At 43.3% G+C, this 25,322-nt stretch overlaps 1 protein-coding gene across 14 annotated transcripts in view; it reads left to right on the top strand.

Annotated features, from left to right (window-relative positions):
* pcloa (piccolo presynaptic cytomatrix protein a) overlaps positions 1-25,322 on the top strand; it is a 528,901-nt gene that overhangs the window by 238,806 nt on the left and 264,773 nt on the right. For all 14 annotated transcript variants that reach the window (XR_007957842.1, XR_007957841.1, XR_007957844.1 and 11 more), the window contains 2 exons: positions 8,804-8,885; positions 22,069-22,194. Coding sequence is in view for 11 of the 14 variants with exons in the window: in XM_052034279.1 (XP_051890239.1) it covers positions 8,804-8,885; positions 22,069-22,194 (208 nt within the window). In the remaining 3 variants the exon portion in view is untranslated. The remainder of the gene's footprint in view (positions 1-8,803; positions 8,886-22,068; positions 22,195-25,322) is intronic.

Here is a 25,322-nt window from a genome sequence, read left to right as displayed (position 1 = left end):
AGGCAGAAATGACGCACACGTTAATCTCAGTTGGCCATTGTAGGAAGGCCATGATGTTCATGCGCCCAACACCAGACTTCTGAATCAGACACTCTGTTCCAAACTCTGTCATGGCTGGACATTACCAGGAAGTTGGAGAAAAAGATTCAAGAATGACTCAAAGCCTCCTTACAGTGCAGCATCCACACTTGCCCCTCGCCACCTCTTGTACACAATGGAAAACGAGTATTTGGAATGGTATTGAGAACCTTGAGGCCATGCTTCAGGAGGTGCAGAAGTTCTGCATGAGCAGCAGAAGGAGTGACCCACCCCACATACTACTCTAACCACCCTGTCAGTCACTACCTGCTCCCTCTATGGAAAAGTTTACAGTTCCCACATTGCACTTACAAGCCACCTCAGAACCCATTAAAACCAAAGTGGAAACAAGTCCTGAGGAATTCCGTGTGAAGAAGAAGATGTAATTGTTGTTGCTTAAATTTATTTGATTGCTTTAAATGTTTTCTAGCAGCTTAACATTTGGTAAGACGTAGGTAAACAGGTGGTGAAGAAGGCATTTGGCACTCCTCTACCTTCATTAGTCAGGGCATTGAGTACAAGAGTTGAGATGTCATGTTGCAATTATACAAATTGTTGGTGAGACCACACTTGTGTGCATTTCTGGTTGCCCAGCTAAAGGAAGGATGTCATTAAGCTGCAAAGAGTACAGAACAGATTCACAATGATGATACCAGGACTGGAGGGCTTAAGTTACAAGGAGAGGCTGGATATGCCTGGACCTTTTTCCCTGGAGCATAGGAGGCTGAAAGGTGCCCTTATAGTGGGTTAAAATTCATGAGGACATAGATAATGTGAATGGTGATGCAAATACCTCTGCCAGGGTCCATGCAATTTCTTTCCTAGCTTCCCACAATGTCCTGGGATAGACTTGGTCAGGCCCCAGGGATTTATCCACTTTATGATATGTTCAGACCACCAGAACTTTCCCTTTTGTAATGTGGATAGGTTCCAAGAAGTATTTGACATTTCCACCCTGGGATATAGACCCTGACTATCTAGCCTATCTAAGCCTCCGATGGATCTGGGCCACAAAGTGCGGTCTAAGCTCGAACACCTGCAGAGTGCCCGTCAGGAAACCATGATCCACCCGGTCAAATGCCTTCTCCTGGTCAAGGGCTGCTAAGGGTCCTGCCATTTTGGAAGGACAAATCAAGGTAGGACATACACAGTAAATGGTAGGGCACTGAGGAGTGCGGAGGAACAAAGGGATCTGGGAGTTCAGATACATAATTCCCTGAAAGTGGCGTCGCAGGTAGACAGGGTTGTAAAGAAGGCTTTTGGCATCCTGGCATTCATAAATCAAAGTATTGAGTATAGGAGTTGGGATGTTATGATGAGGTTGTATCAGACATTGGTGAGGCCAAATTTGGAGTATTGTGTGCAGTTCTAGTCACCTAACTATAGGAAGGATATCAGTAAGATTGAAAGAGTGCAGAGAAGATTTACTACAATGTTGCTGGGTCTTCAAGAGTTGAGTGACAGGGAAAGGTTGAACAGGTTAGGACTTTATTCCTTGGAGCGCAGAAGAATGAAGGGAGATTTGATAGAGGTTTACAAAATTATGAGGGGTATAGACAGATCAAGTGCGAGTAGGTTCTTTCCACCTAGATTAGGAGAGATAAGTACGAGAGGACATGGTTTTAGGGTGAAAGGGGAAAGATTTAGGGGGAACATTGGGGGGGATCTTCTTCACTCAGAGTGGTGGGAGTGTGGAATGAACTGCCATCTGATGTGGTAAATGCGGGCTCACTCTTAAGTTTTAAGAATAAGTTGGATAGATACATGGATGGGAGAGGTCTGGAGGGTTATGGACTGGGCACAGGTCAATGGGACTAGCGGAGTAAAGTTTTGGCACAGACTAGAAAGGCCGAATGGCCTGTTTTCTGTGCTGTAGTGTTCTATGGTTCTATTTATTATGAATTTTCCTCTTGCATTTGACTCAAGAGCCCTCTGCATATCAGTGTTCCTGAGGGTCCTGCCATTTACTGTATACTTTTTTCTTGCATTTGACCTCCCAAAATGCATCATCTCACACTTGTCCAGATTAAGCTCTATCTGCCATTTCTCCATACAAATTTCTAACTCCTCTTTTACCAGCTAAATCCTTTAACAACCTTCCTCACTATTCACAACTCCACCAGTTTTCATGTTGTCTGCAAACTTACAAATCAGACCACTTACATTTTCATCCAAACTATTGATATATTTCCCCATATTTCCACTTGGATCTATGCCCCTCATGAATTTTTATCCCACTTTAAAGTCACCTCTCAGCCTCCTGTGCTGCAGGCTGATGGGGACCAGAACAACAGGTCAGTAAGTGAAGGAACGGGCAGGAGGGCTGATGTCAGGGAATGTAGTATTAGGCAGATTCCTGACACCAGATGTGATGGGACGAATGGTTTGAAGTGTTTGTACTTTAATGCTCGGAGTATTATGAGCAAGAGTGATGAACTTAGAGCACGGATCAATATATGGAACTATGATGTCGTGGTTGGTTTTGAGTTGACTTGGTTGAGGGAGAGACAGGAATGGGGTGATCGATGTACCAGGGTTTCAAAGTTATAAGAATAGTGACGGGATAAAAGAGGGGGAGGAGTTGCAATGATAATTGGAGATAATATATCAGCTGCACTCTGGGCTGACATTATGGAGGGTTTGGATACAGAGTCTATATGGGTAGAACTCAGGAATAGGAAGGGTGCAATCACTCTCTTGGGGGTGTACTATAGACCTCCCAGTAGCCACCAGGACATTGAGGGAAATGTGTAAAAATTACAGGGTTGTGGTCATGGGAGACTTTAACTTCCCAAATATGGATTGGGACCTTTTTAGTGCAAAGGGGTTAGATGGGGCAGAATTTGTTAGCTATATCCAGGAGGGGTTCTTAAATCGATATGTTGATAGTCCAACAAGGTGAGAGGCTATTCTGGACCTGGTGTTGAGTAATGAGCCTGGCGAGGTGACTCACCTATCAGTGGGTGAGCAATTGGGGAACAGTGACCACAGCTCCTTAACTTTCAAGGTAGCTGTAGATAAGGATAAGTATGGGGCTAGTGGGGAGAGTTTTAAATTGGAGCAGGGCTAATTATGAGGCATGTGGCAGGAACTAGGTAGAGTAAACTAGGAACAACTTTTTGCTGGCAAGTCCACAGCAAACATATGGAAAGTGTTTTAGGATCAATTACAGAGGGTACAGGATAGTATGTCCCGATTAGAAGGAAGGACATGAATGGGGAAATAAGGGAATCTTGGATGTCCAGAGGTGATGAACTTGATCAAGAAGAAAAAGGACAAGTATGTAGAGCTTCAGAAGTTAGGATCAGATAAAGCATATGAGGATTATAAAGAAGCCAGAAATGTACTCAAGAAAGGAATTAGGAGAGCCAGGAGGGGACATGAAAAGTCCATTTCAAATCGGATTAGGTAGGTGTAGAATCCAAAGGCATTCTATACCTACTTAAGGAATAAGAGGATAACGAGGGAAAGGGCAGGACCAATTAAGGATAAAGAAGGGAATCTATGTTTGGATGCAGAGGATGTGGTTGAGTGAATATTTCTCTTCAGTATTTACTCAGGAAAGGGACATGCAGGACGCAGAAATTGTAACTGAGGGCATAAACGTGTTAGGGCATTTAGAGGTCAAAGAGGAGGTAGTATTAGGTCTCCCAAACAGTATTAAGGTGGATAAGTCCCCAGGGCCCGATGGGATATACCCCAGGTTACTGAGGGAGGTGAGAGAGGAAATTGCTGGGGCCTTGACCAGTATTTTTGTATCATCTTTGACCACGGGTGAGGTCCTGCATGACTGACTAGTGGCTAATGTTTTTCCTCTATTTAAGAAAGGAACAAGGAAAAATCCAGGAGACTATAGACCAGTGAATCTCACATCAGTTGTAGGGAAATTACTGGAGAAAATTCTTCGAGATAGGATATACGAGTATCTGGAATCCAATGGCTTGATAAGGGAAAACCAGCATGGCCTTGTGCGGGGCAAGTCGTGTCTTACTAAACTGGTTGAGTTTTTTTAACAAGGTGACGAGAGAGATTGATGAAGGTAGAGCTGTGGATGTCATCTATATGGACTTCAGTAAGGCTTTTGACGAGGTCCCACATAATCGGTTAATCAAGAAAGTTCAGATGCATGGGGTCAGTGGAGAATTGACTGTGTGGATCGAGAACTGACTTGCCTGTAGAAGACAAAGGATGGTGGCTGGAGGGACTCATTCGGGCTAAAGGCCTGTGAGTAGTGGTGTTCTACAGGGGTCTGTGCTGGGACCTCTGCTGTTTGTGATGTACATAAATGACCTGGACGAGTATCTTGATGGATGGGTTAGTAAGTTTGCAGACAATACCAAGATACCAAAAGTGGAGTTATGAATAGTGTAGAAGACTGGCGATGGATACAGCGTGATATAGATCAGTTGCAGAAGTGGGCAGAGAAATGGCAGATGGAGTTTAACCCGGATAAATGTGAGGTGTTGCACGTTGGTGGGACGAATGTCAAGAGGCCGTACACTGTTAATGCGAGTAGGCTCTTTCCACCTAGATTAGGAGAGATAAGTATGAGAAGACATGGCTTTAGGGTGAAAGGGGAAAAATTTAGGGGGAGCATTAGGGGGAACTTCTTCACTCAAAGAGTGGGTGGGAGTATGGAACGGGCTGCCATCTGATGTAGTAAATGTGGGCTCACTCTTGAATTTTAAGAATAAATTGGATAGATACATGGACGGGAGAGATCTGGAGGGTTATGGACTGGGTGCAGGTAAATGGGACTAGCGGAATACCATTTCGGCACAGACTAGAAGGGCCGAGTGGCCTGTTTTCTGTGCTGTAGTGTTCTATGGTTAAGGGCAAGACCCGTAACAGTATTGAAGAGAAGAGAGACATTCGGGTGCAAATCCATGGCTCACTGAAAGTGGCTACACAGGTAGATAGGGTGGTTAAGAAGGCTTATGGAATGCTTGCTTTCATTTATCGAGGTATTGAGTACAGGAGTCAAGAAGTTGTGATGCATCTCTAGAGAACTCTGGTTAGGCCACATTTAGAGTATTGCGTGCAATTCTGGTCACCTCACTACAGGAAGGATGTCAAGGCTTTAGAGAGGGAGAGAGGGTGCAGAGGAGGTTTACTAGGATGCTGCCTGGATTAGAGGGCATGTGCTATCAGGAGAGCTGGACAAACTGGGGCTCTTTTCTCTGGAGCAGCAGAGGCTGAGGGGTGATCTGTTGGAAGTGCATAAAATTATGAGGGGCATAGATAGGGTGAACAAGCAATATCTTTTTCCCATTATTCAGTGATCCAATACTAGAGGGTATGCATTTTAGATGAGAGGGGGTAGGTTCAGAAGAGACATCAGGGGCACATTTTTTTTACTCAGAGAATGATGGATGCCTGAAATGTGTTGCCTGATAAGGTGGTGGAGGCAAATTCACTGGGGACTTTTAAGAGGGGCTTGGATGGGCACATGGATAAGAGGAAAATGGAGCGATATGGGACTTCTGCAGATAGAAGGGATTAGCTACGTTGGCACAACATTGTGGGCCGAAGGGCCTGTTCTGTGCTGTAATATTCTATGTTCGATATTTATATTTACAAACAACAGAGGTCCCAGCACTTATCCTTGAAGGACACCACTGCTCACAGACCTCCAGTCAGAAAAACACCCCTCCATTACTACCCTCTCTTTTCTATATGCAGGCCAATTTTGTATGAAACTTACCAACATAGATAGTTAGATAGACACATGAATACGCAGGGAATGCAGAGATATGGATCATGTACAGGCAGTAGGGATTAGTTTAATTTGGCATCATGCTCATAAGAACATAAGAAATAGGAGCAGGAGGAGGCATCTGGCCCATCGAGCCTGCTCCGCCATTCAATGAGATCATGGCTGATCTGTCCGTGGACTCATATCCACCTACCTGCCTTTTCCCCATAACCCTTAATTCCCCTACTACACAAAACATTAATCTAACCATGTCTTAAGTATATTTAATGAGGTAGCCTCCAGTCATGGGCCGAAGAGCCTGTTCCATGTTCTGTGTTCTAACTCACTGTGGATCCCATATGACTTAATCTCCTGGACCAGTCTACCATGAAGGACTCTGTGAAATGCTTTACTAAAGTCCATGTAGACAACATCTACTGCCCTCCTGAGAAATTATATATACAAGCACTTCCACACCAGTTTTACCATAGAACAGTTCAGCACAGTACGGGCCCTTCAGCCCACAATGTTGTGCTGGCCCATATAAACCTACTCCACGATTAATCTAACCCTTCCCTCTTACACAGCCCAAACCCCTCCATTTTTCTTATATCAATGTGCCTATCTAAGAGTCTTTTAAATGCCCCTATTGTATCAGCCTCTACCACCACCACCGACAGTGTGTTCCAAGCACCCACCACTCTCTTTGTAAAAACCTACCTCTGACATCTCCCCTGAACATTCCTCCTCTGACCTTAAACAGGTGTCCTCTGGTATTGGCCATTGCCACCCTGGGGAAAAGGTGCTGGCTGTCCACTCTACCTATGCCCCTCACAACCTTATACACCTCTATCAAGTCGCCTCTCATCCTGCGTTACTCCAAAGAGAAAAGCCCAAGCTTGCTCAACATTTTCTCATAAGATATGTTCTCTAATTCAGGCAACATCCTGGTAAATCTCCTCTGCACCCTCTCTAAAGCTTCCGCATCCTTCCAATAATAAGGTGACCAGAACTGAAAACATTCCAAGTGTGGTCTAACCAGAGTTTTATAGAGCTGCAACATTACCTTGCGGCTGTTGAACTCAATCCCCTGACTATTGAAGGCCCATACGCCTTCTTAACCACCCCATCAACTTCCGCGGCAACTTTGAGGGATCTAGGGACTTGGATCCCAAAATCCCTCTGTCCCTCCACACTATTAAGAATCCTGCCATTAACCTAGTACTCCGCCTTCAAGTTCGTTCTTCCACAGTGTATCACCACACTTTTCCAGATTGAACTCCATCTGCCACTTCTCCACCCAGCTCTGCATCCTGTCCATATCTTGTTGCAACCTACAACAACCTTCACCAATTTGTGAGATGAAACTTATTTTGGGGAATGAAACCTGATGAAAACACAAGAGAGCCTTTTCAAGTCCTTAACCTGTGGTTCTTACCCAGTCTGGTATTGCCCTCTTGTCTTCCTGTCTCTTATCTGCACTCGGATATGACATTGCAAGCCACTGATTTCTTCAGTTTCCTGGATGAAAGGATCAGAAGCAGCTCACAGTGTTTCTAGTGACATCCACAATGTAAGAGTGGATCCAGCAAAGTTGTAATTGCTATAGGAAGAGGTCGCTGAAGCCTGGAGGGAGATTAACCCTAACCACAGCCCTCACTTTCAATATATTCTCTAGTTAAATTCCAAAGAAACCCCATACACAATCCAACCACCTGGAAGCTGTAAAGTATCATGAGAATGTCCACGTGGAAACAAATAAAAAACAAATGACAGCATTTCAATCCAGTTTGTTCTAAGATAAAATTACTGTGCACTTTAATAAATAAAAAATTCCAGTCAGAATGATAATTCCCTTTTAAAATTGCATTTTGTTACTTTCTAGAGATTGATGGATATTTAAATGATTGATATTTATATTAACCAGCACTTGTCCATAGCTTTCTGTGCCCTGATGACTCAATTGATCAACAAAGATCACAAAGTTGGTTGAAAACCTGTTAAAAATACTTCTGTGGATTTTAAGCTGAATCGTGGTAAAGCTTTGCCCACGTGGCTCCTGATAGATGTGAGTCAGCATTTCACGAGCACTCTCCCTGTAGCCACACTACAGCACACACAAAAGGCTGCCATGAAGCTGAGGGGAAATGGGAAGGGATAGCAGGAGGCCTTGGTGATCTCCTGTGTAGCTGGACAGCTACCATGAGACAGTGACTGGAGTCTGAGTGGCCTCAAACCACTGTAAGGTACAGGCTCATCAAGAAGTAAATGAATGCAGATCTTGCTCTAAGGAGCATTACTTAGAGAAGATTTGATGTTTGTCATTGATGCATGTGAACAAGAATAGGTGTGGAAAAATGAGTCTGACAGAGACTGGATAAAAACAATGTCCACATCAGGAGCCTTTAATTTGAATCTCTTTGTCAACTTGCAGAAGGGTTTGCTCTTTCCATGAGTTATAAATGCAGGTCAAAGCTCATACCTTTAAAAGGCAATTTCTGTTAGTAAATGGGGAATCACCTGTTAGACGTGAAATGATTTCACTGGATGCACATCTGATGCAGGACAAACAACAGATCCATTAAAGTGAATCACACCCTGATGCACCTGAGCCAATTTCCCAATGAATACGGCAGCAGTGTCTATGATGAGTATAGATTGGCTTTTACACACAAATTACCCCAAAATGTGAGCAAATGGATCCAATTCTAGGCATTTGTTTTCCATATTTTCACATGTGTTGTTAGTTTAAGATTACTTTAATATGATGCTGGGAAAGTGTTTTTGTACAGAAGAATATTTGATTGGTTTGCAGTTGAAATCATTGAGCTGCTGGGTGATCTTTCTCGCTGAATTGACTGCTTGACTTATTGATCTTTACATCTTTGGTTGCAGTTCTATTGTGAATATGTGTTCGTCTGTATGTTTCATGTTTTTTCCTTCATGATATGCCAAGCTTTCTCCAAAATATTTGTTTTGCTATTTCAAGAAGAATATGTTAAAACATAATTTCCAAATGTTATTCTGCAGATTAGTGGGAAGCCTGTTCAGTACAACTTTCCCCACTCTCGGGTCAGAGTTCAAAGGGATATGAAGGACCAGACAATCTCAGGTAAAAGGATTACACCCCCTCCACCCCTGCCCACTCTTGGTGTGTCCTTTGTGTAGGTATCCTTCCCAACCTGTTTGTATTCCTATTCATTGCTGCACTATTGACTGCACTTTGAGGTGAAACATGTTGAGCATGATAAATTCAATGAGTTTCTTCAGCCTATAAAAGATATATACATTAATAAGTCCTGGATAAAGCTATAATGTGCTTAACATTTGAAGGTCTTTCTTCTAAGGTCAGCTTTCCATGTACGATCTAATCAATGTTCCTGATGATTAAGACTAAACCGCTGCTGTGTTTGGATGGAATTGATGAGATGATGTAGTCACTATAAACTTCCAGAAGGTTTTTGATAAGATTGCATCACAGGCAAAGTTGAAGGATGCAGCATAAAAGGAGGATTGACAGAATGGGAACTAAGTTGGCTGACTAACAGACAATAGTTTTGTGTTTAATGGTTGACTTTCAGACTGGAGAAGGGGAATAGTGGTGTTCCCCAGCAATCAGTGTAAGAACCATTGATTTATTTTTAGCTTTATTAATGACTTAGACTTCGGGGTGCAGGCAACAGTTTCTAAATTTATTGGTATTAAAAACTTGTTAGTATTGTGAACTTCAAAAAGCATAGTGATAAACTGCAGCAGGATATAAACAGGTTGGTGGAATGAGCAGATAGTTGGCAGATAAAATTTATGAGGTGATGTATCTCGGGTAGAAAGAATAAGGAAAAATGTTCTTAAAAAGTCTCAGGAAGAAAGAGGTCTAGAGCGTGGCTGCACAAATCTTTATCAAATACTGATCCAGCCTCAGCTGGTGTCCTGTGCACAGTTTTGGTCACCTTTATTACAGGAAAGGTGTGGAGGCACTGGAGAGGGTTCAGAGGAGATAAAAATATGGTTCTGGTGATGAAGGACAACATTACAAGGAGAGGCTGGGACTTTTTTAGAGAAGGAAAGGATGAGGAGTGATTTATCGAAGTAGATAAAGTGATGGGTGATCTCGATAGAACAAATAGTGGCAGTGTGTTCCTGTTAATGGAGGGGTCATGACCAACAAGTCATAGCCATGAACTAAAGGGGAAGAGAATTAATAGCATTGTGAGGAAAATCTTTTTTTCATACAGTACGTGGTTGGACTCCACTGGCTGAAGATATGGCGGAGACAGGTTCTATTGTGGCATTCAAGAGGAAATCAGATAAATACAAGGCAAAGAAAAGTTTGCAAGAGAAGAGGCCAGTGAGCAGAACTAGTGAGATGCTCCAGTAGACAGCTGGTGCAGACACGATGGGCTGAATGGCCTCCTTTGGTGCTGTCAATGATTTTATGTTTGAATCCAATTTCATGTGTTTTGAAGTCCTTCATGTCGGTCCACAATTTGTGCTGTGACCATTCACAGATCTTTATTACATGAAGTTGATCTTTGCCAGTTAGATGGTCGTTCGTCAGAAGTTTTCCTTCCAGCTGATTTGCTGCCAGTTGAAGTGCGTTCACAGTGTAGGTATTAAAGAGCGGAAATTCAAGTGAAAGTCACTTCCATCCGTGCACATTGAACACGCTTCCTCCACACTCCAACTGCCTTGCCGCACCCATCAGCCGTTCCGGGAAACTCATTCCCAACTCATTCATGGGAGCCAGTACCACTGCAAAAGCTCTGGGTTTTGACTCAAATGGTCCTTAAAGTTTAGGCAGGATCAGGGTAGCAGAGAAGTTGCCAGAATCACTAGATCACAGGAGCAGGAAGAGGCCATTGAGTCCATAGCAGAGTTGCCAAAATTGTATTCCAGCAACAAGGGACAAGCTATAGATGAGCCTCGCTGTATAACAGAAATCCAGTGGGCAGCACAGGCTCAGTGAGTCAACGTCTCCTGCAAACCATGGGACATTCCAGGAAATTATATTAAATAATTTAAAAAAAGAGAAAGTAAAGATAATACAAGATCTGGCAATTTCTGTTCCTGAAATCTGCTCATCAGAATCAGGTTTATTATCATTGACTTGTATGTTGTGAAATTTGTTGCTTTGCAGCAGCGGCACAGTGCAAAGACATAAAATTACTATAAATTACAAAATAAATAAATAGCGCAAGAAAAATAAATAACGAGGTAGTGTTCATGGTTTATGAACCGTTCAGAAATCTGATGGTGGAGGGGAAGAAGCTGTTCCTGAATCACTGACTGGGTCTTCAGGCTCCTGTACCTCCTCCCCGATGGTAGTAATGAGAAGAGGGCACATCCCGGATGGTGATGGTCCTTAGTGATGGATGCTGTCTTCCTGAGGCACCACCTCTTGAAGATGTCCTGGATGGTGGGGAGGGTTGTGCCCATGATGGAGCTGGCTGAGTCTACAACCCTCTGCACCCTCTCATGGTCCTGTGCATTGGAGGCTCCATACCAGGCTGTGATGCAACCAGTCATAATGCTCTCCACCGTACAATCTGTGAAGGGAAATGAACAGTTGGCGTTTCGGGTGGAGACCCTTCAACTGGACTGAGAGAGTAGAGATATCAAGTATAAAGAGATGAGGGGAGGGATGTGGCAAGAGCTGGCAGGCAATAGGTGGAGCCAGGTGAGGAGGGGTGATAGGCAGATGGAGAAGGGGAGAGTGGGAATACTGACGAGAGGCTGGGAGGTGATAGGTGGAGGTGACGAAGGGCTGCAAATGATGGAATCTGATAGAAAAGGAAGTTGGAGCATGGAACTAAATAAGGGAGGTTAAAGCATGTGGCGGCTGTGAAATGCAGAGCAGGAAGACATGCCCAGTAGGTCAGGCCAGGAATGTCCTTCACTCCCAGAGAGAAAAGAAAGAAAAAAAGGGAAAAACACCGTCTGAGCCTGTATCACAGAAAGACAACTGATACAGGCGGAGAAATCAAGTTACCTGAAGTTGTAGAATTCAATATCGAATCCAGCAGGCTGGAGCTGCCCTAATGGAAGATGAGGTCCTGTTCCCCAGGCTTGTGTTGGGCCTCATTGTAATGGAGGCCACAGAATGGTCAAAGTGGGAGTGGGACGGTGAATTAAAGTGGCAGGCGACAGGACGCTCAGGGTTGACCTGTGGACTGAACACAAGTGCTCTGCTAAGTGGTCACCCAATCTGTGTTTGGTTTTTACATTGCCAGCGATCCCTCACCCACCCTGCCTGCAGATGTTACACAGCCAGCAGCCACTGATCCAGATCCTCTGGTCAATCAGGTGTAACCTTGGCACAACTGATCCAGTCTAAAACCTGTCTAGTTTGTTAGAACCCAATCTACTCACCAATCATCTCGTTAAAGTCCCCTGTTTAACTTTTAGGAAAAAGTAACAAGCCATTAATATTATATCTGTCTTTTGTTACAAAATGATCTGGGAAAAAATCCAATCTAGCTGAAAAATTATGGTATTTAAAATGTTACATGAAATCTGGATGCACATCATATTTATCCCATTTATGTCTGATAGGTTCATTCACTCTGGGATAAATATTATATTTAAATCAATTTCAGAAAAGCATGTCTCCTGATGAAACCTTGCCAATATCCAGAGTTGCTTTTGATTTGTTGAAGCCCCATTGTAATAACCCAGGGCTGAATCACCTAGACTGTATTCTCACTTCTACACTTACAATGTTGGGACACAATGAAATTAAGATTTCAGGAAAACTGATGAGAACATGAATCATCGAAGTGAAAGTTGTTACAGCACAAGCCTTGCCTGGTCTTCCGATCATGTTGACAGCAAAGTGACTAACATGAACAATGAATCATTTGAAGAAAGGCATAATGACTCACTGATAGTAATCTGGTGGATCATTGCAAGGATGTTGGAAAAGGCCTTGTTGCATTTAATGAATGTCTTTTGTAGTAGACTCGAGTCCCAGAGTGAGAACCTCCTGCTCTGGATGTCTGGAAAATAGTCGTCATTTTAGTTTTAAGTTACTGTTGGTTCTGACCCATAGTCACAGGCCACAATCTCAGGAGTATAACCAAATATACCCTGACATTCAGAACAAACTTACATTCATCAGCAAAGGCTTCTGAATTGTGTGCCCTCCTGATTGCCTTGGAAGATTATTTAGTGTGTGGCTGGATCAGATACATTTGGGATTTTCAACCTCTCTTCTGAAATTAGTTTCCAAATTCCTCAGATGTGAACAAAGTGTACCAGGTTCCCACAACTACACAGTTTCCAGTGACCTCTGTTGTTTCTACAAGCTTGGGACAAAACTTGTATTTGGATTCACACATTGAACATAGAACATAACATAGTATAACACAGGAACAACTTTGGCCGACCATGTCTGTACTGACCATGCTTTAGGGTTGGGGTTCCTCATGCAATGCTTGTTTTGGAATTGTAGGGTAACTAGGACCACAGTGTCCAGGGCATGCCCATTGTTGGACAATCTGAGACACGTCATAGAATCGCACAGCACAGAAACAGGCCCTTCAGCCCAACTCGTCCATGCCGACCATGCTGTCTGCCTTTGCTTATCCCATTTACCACCTTTAGGCCCATATCCCTCTAAGCCTTTCCTATCCATGTATCTGTCCAAACATTGTGACTGTACCTGCCTCTACCACTTCCTCTAGCAGCTCATTCGATACACCCACCACACTCTGTGCGAAAAACTTGTTCCTCAGATCTCCCGCATCCCAAAGGTTTTAATCCCACAGCGATCAGGCAGGAGACCTGCAAGGAAGTGAAACTCTTTGAACCCTTCCATTCCCTCACTGTATTGGCCGTCACTACCCCACTCTTCTCGCCCCCTCACTGACCTCCTGCCCCACCTCCCTCCCATTCTCCCCAGTGTAGAGCTGGTGTCCTGATACTGTCTGTCTCTGCCATATGAAGTACTGTCTAACCTCTCCCTGCTTCTGAGCTGCCCAGGGTCTGCACTGTGTAAATCTATCAGTAATGTCCAAGGTCCTTGCTCCCACAGATTGGAACCTGTGGCCAACTACATCTCTCAGAAGACAACCAAGTGGTACATCTTTGTCTGACTGGTTAATTGCTTGGTTAATCCCTAATTAATGAGTTTCAATGCAGTGGCCCAGTGACCCAATTAATCGCTCCATCACCAAATTAACAACATTCTACCACATGCACCGGGTACATGGGGACTTCCTGACAGTATTGTTTTCCCCTTTCCTTTGTGAAGTTTGTTGTTTTGCGGCAGCAGTACAATGCAAGACATAAACATTTCATTTGGTAGGTCAAATATGTTGGAGGAATATAGTCTTAATGGTAGGACTCGGCAGTGTGGAGGACAGAGGGATCTTGGAGTACTGTGCTCAGTTCTGGTCGCCTCACTACAGGAAAGATGTGGAAGCCATAGAGAGGGTGCAGAGGAGATTTACAAGGATGCTGCCTGGGATGCGGAGCATGCCTTATGAAAGCAGGTTGAGGGAACTCGGCCTCTTCTCCTTGGAGAGACGGAGGATGAGGGGGGACCTGATAGAGGTGTATAAGATGATGAGAGGTATTGATAGAGGCTTTTCCCCAGGGCTGAATTGATGGCCACAAGAGGACATAGGTTTAAGGTGCTGGGGAGTAGATATAGAGGAGATGTCAGGGGTAAGTTTTTTACTCAGAGAGTGGTGAATGCTTGGAATGGGCTGCCGGATATTGTGGTGGAGGCCGATACGTTAGTGTCTTCCAAGAGACTGTTAGATCGGTATATGGAGCTGACTAAAATAGAGGGCTATGGGTAAGCCTAGTAATTTCTAGGGTAGGGACATGTTCGGCACAGCTTTGTGGGCTGAAGGGCCTGAATTGTGCTGCAATTGTTCTATGTTCTACTGTAAGTTACAAAAATAAATAAATTGTGCAAAAGAGGAATAACAAGGTAGTGTTCATGGGTTCATGGACCGTCAGGAATCTGATAGCGGAGGGGAAGAAGCATATGTCAGTGATAATAAATCTGATTCTGATTAATTTTAGTCTGTGAGTGATAACCCACATGTTCCTTGCCAATTGTACTAAATATTAATTAAACTCGTGGCACATTTATCTAATATATTATTTATCCTGCAGATTAGCCTGTGTAGTTTTTTGTGATATTTTGGCCATTTAGTTTGAAAAACCATCTGCAAAAATGATATGTTCCAATGTTAAAATGTGAAGTATCTATGCCAAATTTGCATAGAAATCATTGCAAATATTGACACTTTTCCCTGAGTCAACACAGGTTGTTTAAGTATTAAGAACCAAAGAAATAAGAGACGAGTAAGACATCCACCATTCATTAAGATCACAGATGATCTAACTCTGTGCTATTTTCCTGCAATGCAGATCCAAAGGTCCCTGAAGGTGACAGGGCAGGTAGATAGAGTGGTAAAGGTGGCATGCAGGATACTAGCCTTCATTAGCTAGGCCATAGAATATAAGAACAGAGAAGTTATGGTGCAGTTTTGTAAAACATTGGTGAGGCCACATCTGGGACATTTTGTGCAGATTTGGTCATCACAGTAAAGATGTGATACATTGGTCAAATTCAAGAGATTACTATATAAGCATATGGAGGAATTTAAAATAGAGGGATTTGTGGGAGAAAGGGGTTAGATAGTCTTAGGTGAGGTTTAAAGGTCGGCAAAACATTGTGGGTCGAAGGGCCTGTATTGTGCTGTACTGTTCAATGTTCTATGACTAGTGGTGTTCTGCAGGGATCGGTGTTGGGTCCGCTACTTTTCACGTTATATGTCAATGACCTGGATGACGGAATTGTTGGTTTTGTGGCCAAGTTTGTGGATGATACAAAGATAGGTGGAATGGCAGGTAGTGTTGAGGAAGCAGGGAGTCTGAGAAGGACTTGGACAGTTTGGGAGAATGGGCAAAGAAGTGGCAGTTGGAATACAGCGTAGGGAAGTGTATGGTAATGCATTTTGGTAGAAGGAATAAAGGTGAAGACTGTTTTCTAAATGGAGAGTGAATTCAGCAATCAGAGGTGCAGAGGGACTTGGGAGTCCTGGTGCAGGATTCCCTAAAGGTTAACTTGTAGTGTGAGTTGGTAGAAAGGAAGGCAAATTCAATGTCAGAATCCATTTCAAGAGGACTAGAATATAAAAGCAAGGATGTAATGCTGAAGCTTTATAAGGCATTGGTCAGACCACATTTGGAGTATTGTGAGCAGTTTTGGGCCCCATATCTAAGAAAGTCCAGAGGAGGTTTACAAGAATGATCCCGGGGATGAAAAGGTTAACGTATGAGGAGCATTTGATGGCTCTGGGCCTGTACTCACTGGAGTTTAGAGGAATGAAGGGAGACCTCATTGAAACCTACTGTGTATGAAAGGACTGGACAGAGTGGACGTGCAGAGGATGTTTCTCGTAGTGGGAGAATCTAGAACCAGTGGGCACAGCATCAGAATAAAAGGCTGTCCCTTTAGAACAGAGATGAGGAAGAATTTCTTCAGCCAGAGGGTGGTGAATCTGTGGAATTGGGTATATTTAAAGCAGAGGTTGATAGGTTCTTGATTAGTGAGGGTGTCAAAGGTTACAGGGAGAAGGCAGGAGAATGGGGTGGAGAGGGAAAAATAAATCAGCAATGATCGAATGGCAGAGCAGACTTGATGGGCTGAATAGCCTAATTCTTTTCCTATGTCTTATGGTTTTATGGCCTCACAACATTTAAGAAGTACCTGGTGGGGCATTTGATCACCAAGGTGGAGAAGGCTATGGACCAAGTGCTGGTAAATGGGATTAGCAGAGATGGGCATCACAGTTAGCATGGGTGAGCTCAGCACCATGACACCAACCATTCCTACTCTGTCCTGTCTGTGGCCTCCCGCACTGGCTCAATGCAAGCTTGAGGAATACCACTTCATGTGTCTAGGCACGTTGCAGCCTTTATGTTTCATAGAACGTACATCAAACAGTACAGCACAGGAACAGGCCTTTCGGCCCACAATGTCTGTGCTGACCACCTCAATATCAAATTCCTCAACTTTAGTTAACTTGCTAACTCTGTCTGCTTCAGAACTTTCCACTGTACTTTATCCAACTGTGACTATGACTCAGTGTTCTCTCACCATTCGTACAGCCTGACCTGCTGAGAATGTGCCATATCACAGCCATAGAGAACATACAACAGACAAAGAGACGTAATCACCCCCTGACTGTCCCATTAATCCATTGACCTGGTCTCGCCCTACCACTGATGTTTTTTTTGTCCTGTTCATAGAGTCATGGAGTTTTGAATTATACAGCATGGAAACAGGCCCTTCAGCCCAACTTGTCCATGCTGACTAAGTTGCCGACCTGAACTAGTCCCATATTCCTCTAAACCTTTCCTATCCAAGTACCTGTCCAAATGCCTTTTAAATGTTGTAATTTTATCTGCCTCATTTAGCAACTCGTTCCTGATTTTCACCACCCTCTGGATGAAACCCTTTCCCCTTTTGTCCCTTTCAATTTTTCCCCTCTCATCTGAAATCTATGCCCTCTAGTTTTAGACTTCCTTAACCTAGTAAAAAGACTGTTACCATTCACCTTGGTTGTGCCTCGCAGGATTTTATATACCTCTATAAGTTCACCCCTCAGCCTCCTAAGCTCCAAGTAAAAGAGCCCAGCCTAACCAATCCCTCCTTATAACTCAAGCCCTCCAATCCCTGTAACATCCTTTTCTGCACACTTTCCAGTTTAAAGACATCACTTTCAGAGTTTGGTGACCAGAACAATACTCCAAGTGTGGTCTCACCAATGTCTTTGTACAGTTGTAACATGGTGTCCCAGTTCTTATACTTAGTGCCCTGAATGATGAAGGCAAACATGCAAAACACTTTCTTCGCCACCCTGTCTACCTATGTCGCCACTTTCAGGGAGCTATGTGCCCCCAGGTCTCTCTGTTCTACAACACTCCCCAGGGCCCTGCCATTTACTGTGCAAGTCCTGCCCTGGTTTAACTTACCAAAATGTAACACCTCGCACTTGTCCGACACCCAATTCTCCACCTACCTTCTCTGCAACTTAATATTACCTTTTTATCTCTCTTTCCCAGTTCCGTTGATACGTTTCCAACTTGAAAACTTGACTCTGTTTCCCCTTTTACTGATGCTGCCTGACCTCCTGAGATTTTTGCTGTTTTTATTATAAAAGCCTTGCTACACTACAGAGTGTGCTGGTGACGTCACACCTGGATTACAATGTAGAGAGGGTTCATCAGGTTGATTTCTGGCATTGTCTGCTGAGAAAAGATTGAGCTGGTTATACCTATACTTACTGGTTTACAGAACAATACAGCACAGGAACAGGCCCTTTGGCCCACGATGTCTCTGCCGAACAAGATGCCAAATTTAAACTAATCCCTTCTGTCCGTACATGGTCCATATCCCTCCGTTCCCCGCGTGTTCATGTGTCTGTCTAGAAGCCTCTTAAACGCCTCTATCATACTTGCTTCCACCACCATCCCTGCCAGCACATTCCAGGCACCCACCGCTCTCTGTGTAAAAACTTGGTTTTTGGAAGAATGATAAGCGTTTTGATTCTGATGGGGCTTAAGAGGGAATGCTGGGAGATTTTCCCATTGCAGAGCAACCTAGACTCAGAGTCACACAGCACAAGTCTTGGAGTCAGTCGCACAGCATAGTCAAGTCATACAGCACAGAGTCAGTCGCACAGCATAGTCAGTCATACAGCACAGAGTCAGTCATACAGCACAGAGACAGTCGCACAGCATGGTCATACTCTTAGATCACTGAGCTACTCGGGACACCGGGTCCATGCTGACCATTTTGCCTATCTACACTAATCTCATTTATTTGGCCTGTATCCTTCTATTCTTTGCCTATTGGAGTGCCTGTGTAAATGTCTCCTAAACATAACGATTGTATCTGATTCCACCCCCTCCTCTGGCAGTGAGTTCCTGCTATCAACCACTCTCTGTTAAAAAAAACCTTTTCCTCAGATAGGTTAAGTGCATGGGCAAGGGTCTGGCAGATGGAGTACAATGTTGGTAAATGTGAGGTCATCCACTTTGGAAAGGAAAATAGAAGTTCACATTATTACTTAAATGGTGAAAGACTGCAGCATGTTGTTGTGCAGAGGGACTTGGGAGTGCTTGTGCATGAATCACAAAAAGTTGGTTTGTAGGTGCAACAGGTTATCAAGAAGGTCTTCATTGCTGGAGGGATTGAATTTAAGAGCAGGGAGGTTATGCTGCAACTGTACAGGGTACTGGTGAGGCCACACCTGGAGTACTGACTGCCGTTCTGGTCCCCTTACTTGAGGAAAGATATATTAGCTTTGGAGGCAATGCAGAGGAGGTTCACCAGAGTGATTCCGGAAATGAGGGGGTTAGCCTATAAGGAGAGATTGAGTCGCCTGGGACTATACTCGCTGGAATTCAGAAGAATGAGAGGAGATCTTATAGAAACATATAAAATTATGAAAGGGATTCTGACTATCTACCCAATCAACAGCTCTTAAAATTTCATGCATCTCTATTGGAGATATATCAGCATCCTTCACTCCAGGGAAATCATGGCCAGGCCATCCAATCTCTCCCCATAACTAAATTCCTCCAATTCAGCCAACATTCTGGTGAATCTGCTCTGTACTCTCTCCTGCATAATCACATCCTTCTTGTCGTGTGGGAGCGAGAGCTGCTCACAATACTCCAAGTAAGGCACCACCAGTGTATTGCAAAGTTGCAAAATAGCATCTCAACTCTTGTACCCTATGCCCTGACCTATGAAGCAAACATGCCATATGTCTTCTTCCCCACCCTATCCACCTGCGTTACCACTTTCAGGGAACATATGGACTTGGACTCCGAGGTCTCTCTGTTCATCAACATTCCTTGGTGCCCTACCATTTACTGTTTATGTCCTACCCCTTATTTGACTTCCCAAAATGCATCTCCTCGCACTTGTTGGGATTAAATTCCATCTGCCAATGCTCTACCCAACTTCATGCAAGCAAGGAATTTCATTACACCCCAGTGTATATGAAATTAAACTAGTCAATGAATCTATATCCTATTTCTGCAGAAGCCCTCACCCCCAGTCCTGTGTTCATCAATGTATCTGTGATGACTTGCCCCATCCTCAACTATCACTCACTCTCTTCTCAAGACATTTATTTGGATGAAATTTGTTTATTTTGACTTTAGCAAGGCCTTCCACAATGTCCCACATGGTAGGCTGGTCTAGAAGGTTAGGTCCCATGGAATCCAGGGAGAGCTGGTTAGATGTATTCAAAATTATCTCAGAGGTAGGAAGCAGAGGGTGGTGGTTGAAGGTTGTTTCCCAGAATGGAGGCCGGTAACTAGAGGTGTGCTGCAGGGGTCCATGTTGGGACCCTTGTTATTTATCATCTATAGAAATGATTTGGCTGCGAATGCACAAGGCTTGATCAGTAAGTTTGCGGATGACATGAAATTAGAAGGTGTTGTTGGTAGTGAAGAAGGTTATTTTAGATTATGGGGGGATCTTGATCAGTTAGGGAAGTGGGCCAAGGACTGGCAAATGGATTTCAATACAGATAAGTGTGAGGTGATGCATTTTGGATTGTCAAACCAGTGTAGGACTTATACTATGAATGGTAGGGCACTAGGGAGTGTAATGGAACAGACGGACCTAGGAGTACAAGTGCATAGTTCATTGAAGGTGGAGTCACAGGAAAGGGTAGTGAAAAAGATGCATAGCATCTGGCCTTCATCAGTCAGGGCACTGAGTATATGAATTGGGATATTATGTTGCAGTTGTGTAAGTCATTGGTGAGGCCGCACTTTGTGTACAGTTTTGGTCACCTTGTTATAGGAAAGACATGGTTAAACTGGAAAGAGTGCAGAGAAGATTTACGAGGATGTTGCTAGGACTAGAGGGCCTGAGTTATAGGGAGAGGTTGGCCAGGCTAGGTCTCCATTCCTTGGCATGTAGGAGAATCAGGGATGACCTTATAGAAATCTTTAAAATTATGAGAGGCATAGATGAGGTGGATGGTAACAGTCTTTTGTCCAGGGTAGGGGAGTCCAAAACTAGAGACATAGATTTAGGGTGACAGGGGAATGATTTAAAAGGGACCTGAGGGGAAACTTTTTCACGCAGTGGGTGGTGAGTATATGGAAAGAGCTGCCAGAGGAAGTGGGTGAGGCAGGTACAACAGTATCATTTAAGAAGCGCTTGGATAGGTACATGGAGGGGAGAGGCCTGGAGGGATTTGGGCCAAACGCAGGAAATGGGGACTAGTTGGGTGGGCACCATGGTCGACATGGACTCATGGTCACCATGTTGTATTGCTTTATGACTGTATAAGTTGCCTCCTTGTGCAGAGGAGATTTACCAGGATGCTGCCTGGATTAGAGAGTATGTATTATGAGGAGAGACTAAAGGAGCTAGGGCTTTACTCATTGGAGAGAAGGAGGATGAGGGGAGACATGATAGAGGTGTACAAAATATTAAGGGGAATAGATAGACTGGACAGCCAGTGCCTGTTTCCCAGGGCACCAATGCTCAATACAAGAGGGTATGGCTTTAAGGTAATGGGTAGGAAGTTCAAGGGAGATGTCAGAGGGAAGTTTTTCACCCAGAGAGTGGTTGGTGCATGGAATGCCCTGCCTGGGGTGGTGGTGGAGGCTGATACATTGGTCAAGTTCAAGAGATTGTTAGATAAGCATATGGAGGAATTTAAAATAGAGGGTTATGTGGGAGGAAGGGGTTAGATAGTCTTAGGAGTGGTTTGAAGGTCGGCATAATATGGTGGGCCGAAGGGCCTGTATTGTGCTGTATTGTTCTTTGGTTCTATGGTTGCTTCATCCCAAACAGAAGATGAAGAATCCTTCATAAGACAATACTTGGATACTTTGCTCATGTTTTCTGAAGTAGAAACATGACTTTTTCTGTGCAGCTTTAATGAAATGTCCAACTTAACACATTGTTTTCTTCACCTCATTAGCATGCTGCCATTCCTCATCTGAAAGACATAGTCTGTTCTTACAGTGAGCCAAATATTCAGCCAATTGGTTGACATCATGTGCATGAAGAATTTAAGTGTTTCAATGTTTTACTCTGTGTAGTCCTCCAGAGACCTACTGAAACTTGGAACTTACCAAATCAAGAATAGCAGGGTTGAGACATCTACGCTCCTACTGTGTGAAGTGATCAAGCAACCATGCTAACAGGAAATTCGAGTAGAAGTAACTTGGAAATATATAGTTCAAGACACTTGTTACTTCCCACTGTTAATATTTATTTATTGTTAAATCAGGAAATGGATTGGGAATCAGGATTATTGGTGGGAAAGAAATTCCAGGACGAAATGGAGAAATTGGTGCTTATGTTGCCAAGGTCGTTCCTGGGGGATCTGCGGAGCAAACAGGCAAGCTCACAGAAGGTAAGTGGACTCTTCCCTATCACACTGGAAAATTTAATTTACTAAGTCACAGTTTGATAGACGTCATACCCATTCATTGATTTTTTCTTTTATGGAGTAGTCCCTGATATAATAAATGCCATTTCTGGTTTATCATCCTTTGTACCATGGTGTTGATGCATTGAAGCTGCCTTTAATACCACTTCTGCAACCTAAGGACTATAATCACTTCAAGGACACTTTATTCCCAGAGACAGTTGTATTTCTCTGTTGTGTTTGATCCATGAAAGATGTGCTTTTTTTTCTCATTTACCACAATGGTGGTAGCAATAGAGTCACGTTAGGCCCTTAAAGGGAATTAGATCAGCACTACAAGGAAAGTAATTGTCAGGGCTTTGGGGAAATGTGGTTGAAAGGCAGTAAGTGGATTACTCTACAGGAACCAGCACTGGAGGGAATGTCTTCTTTGTCACAGTAATGATTCTATAAATCTACAATTCTACACTTTATTTCAAACTAGGTTAATAAAAAAGACAATTTAGAATAACCACATGTAAAATACTCAGAGAAAAGGTCCTATATAGAGAGTTAGAATTCACAACATCAGTAAAATCTTGTTCTTTATAGAAATCTGCACCAAGAAGCAATGTCACTGGAAACAGGGGCGGTGAAAAAAAATGCAAGAAATCTGAAACAAGAACAGGGAAAGCTAGAGCTTGTCAGCAAGTCGGGTTATATCCATGGAGAGAGACACAAGACTGTTCATCACTCAAAGATCATTTCAGTGATTGAAATGCAAAGTCTGTTTCTCTTTTCTCAGTTGCTGCCTTATCTGCAATATCTGGCATTTTCTGCTTTTAATTCTTGGTCTTGATTTTGGTCAAGGGATGTGATCAGATTGTAGGGCTGGACTAGTGCAATTTTGTTGTTCACTATGGTTACAGAATCCATTGACATAGGCTCACAGTGAAAGAATGATCACTTATCTAAACAACTGAGGAAGGCTGCACACACAGATAAGTCATCTGTAACAAACAGTGGGACATCACTCCTTGTTTTCATTTTCTCTATCTTCTGGGTTAAGTTAGCTTTGAGGCTCATCTTTTATATTACGTGTTTATTTAAAGTCAACATATGTTCTATATAGGGATCTATAGTAACCTATACTTTACTTACAAATATGTCAGAAGTAAAGATATCATTGGAAATAACCACAGTAATCAAAATAATCAGTCTTCTCTTGTCTGGATCCTGAATCAATCAACTAACTTATGACTCCTTGAATCAAGTGTTAATGAGAAATAGAAAAGGCAGAACTTCATTTCTTCTCTTGAGGCTGTCCCTCAGGTTCATGTGGGGCGCTGAGGTAGCTGATCAGTTCTGCCAGTTACAGATTAGATTTCCACCCCAGATGTGTGGGGCGCTGAGGTAGCTGATCAGTTCTGCCAGTTACAGATTAGATTTCCACCCCAGATGTGTGGGGTGCTGAGGTAGTTGATCAGTTCTGCGAGTTACAGATTAGATTTAAGAAACGTGCTTTCTCTTTCATTAATTCATGTTGATTCTGCCAAATCCTACACGAATTTTCAAAGTGTTCTATTAGCACGTTCCTAATGACAGATTCCTGCATTTTCCCAAATACTGATATCCTATTTTCTCTCTTCCTCCTTGCTTCGATATTGGTGTTACACTTATTACCTTCCAATGAGTAGGAACTGTTCAAGAACTTATGGAATTATGGAAAATGTTATATAAAAGCCTTACCAACAAAGTTGAAGCATGTGGCACAAAAGGGACATTGATAGCATGGAGACACATTCAGCTAAGTATCAGGCCACAGAGGATCACAGCGAATGGCTACTTTTCAGTCTGGAGGATGATTGATAATGGCATTCCCCAGGGATCAGAGTTGGGACAATTGCTTTTTTTGTTCTGTATTAGTGATTTAAACTTGGGGATGCAAGCAGCAATTTCTAAATTTACAGATGATACAAAACCTGGCAGTATTATGAACTCTAAAGAGGATATTGATAGATTGCACCAGGATATAATCAGGCTGATAGAATGGGCACATAGGTGATAGATGAAGTTTATTGCCTCACTAATTTGACTGAGTTTTTTAAGGAGATAACTAAGAAGGTTGATGAAGGTGGGGCAGTAGACATGTATATGGATTTTAGTGAGGCATTTGATAAGGTCCTGCATGGTATGCTTGAACAGAAGATGCCGTACATGGGATCCAAGGTGAGCCGACTAATGGGATCCAAAATTGACAGTGAAAGGATGCAGAGGGTAGTGGTGGGAGGATGCTTTTCTAATCGAGAAGTTGTGACCAGTGGCATACCACAGGGATCAGTGCTGTGACCCTTGTTGTTTGTGACATAAATTACTGCCTTGAATGTGGATGTAGAAGGTATGATAAATAAGTTTCCAGATGACATGAAAGTTGATAGTGTGGTGGATAGTGTAAGGTTGTCTAAGGCTACAGCAGGATATACATCAGACAGAATGTTGGGCAGAGTGTTGGCAGATGGAATTTAATCATGACAAGTGCGAGGTAATGCATTTTGTGAAGTCACGTAGGGGTAGGACGTAAGCAGTAAATGGTGGGGCGCTAAGGAATGTTGATGACAGAGGGACCTTGGGGCTCAAGTCCACAGTTCCCTGAAAATGGCAACACAGGTGGATAGGGTGATAATGAAGGTATGTGGCGTCCTTGCCTTCATAGGTCAGGACATGGAACACAAAAGTTGGGATGTTATGTGTTATGTAACAACTTTATAAAGCACCGGTTAGACCGCACGGAGTACTGTGTGACGTTCTGGTTGCCCCACTGTGTGGTGGTTGCACTGGACATTGCAGAGGAGATTCACCAGAATATTGTCTGGATTGGAGGACTTTAGTTATGGGGAGAAATTGTATCAACTGGTCCTGTTTTTCTGGAAGTGAAGGAGGCTGATGAGTGACCTTGATAGCAGTCTATAAGATTATGAGGGGCCTAGATAGAGTAGATAATCAAAATCCTTTTCTCGTGGTAGGGGTATGAAACTCTTGAGGGCATAGGTTTAAGATGAGAGGAATGTATTTTAAAGGGGATTTGAAGGATAAGTTTTTTACACAGAAAGTGGTTGATACCTGAAATACGCTGC

The sequence above is a fragment of the Pristis pectinata genome, chromosome 19, assembly GCF_009764475.1.
Source record: "Pristis pectinata isolate sPriPec2 chromosome 19, sPriPec2.1.pri, whole genome shotgun sequence".
NCBI classification, from domain to species: domain Eukaryota; kingdom Metazoa; phylum Chordata; class Chondrichthyes; order Rhinopristiformes; family Pristidae; genus Pristis; species Pristis pectinata.
The sequence above is the reverse complement of the archived record's forward strand: the minus strand, read 5'-3'. Positions and strand labels throughout refer to the sequence as shown.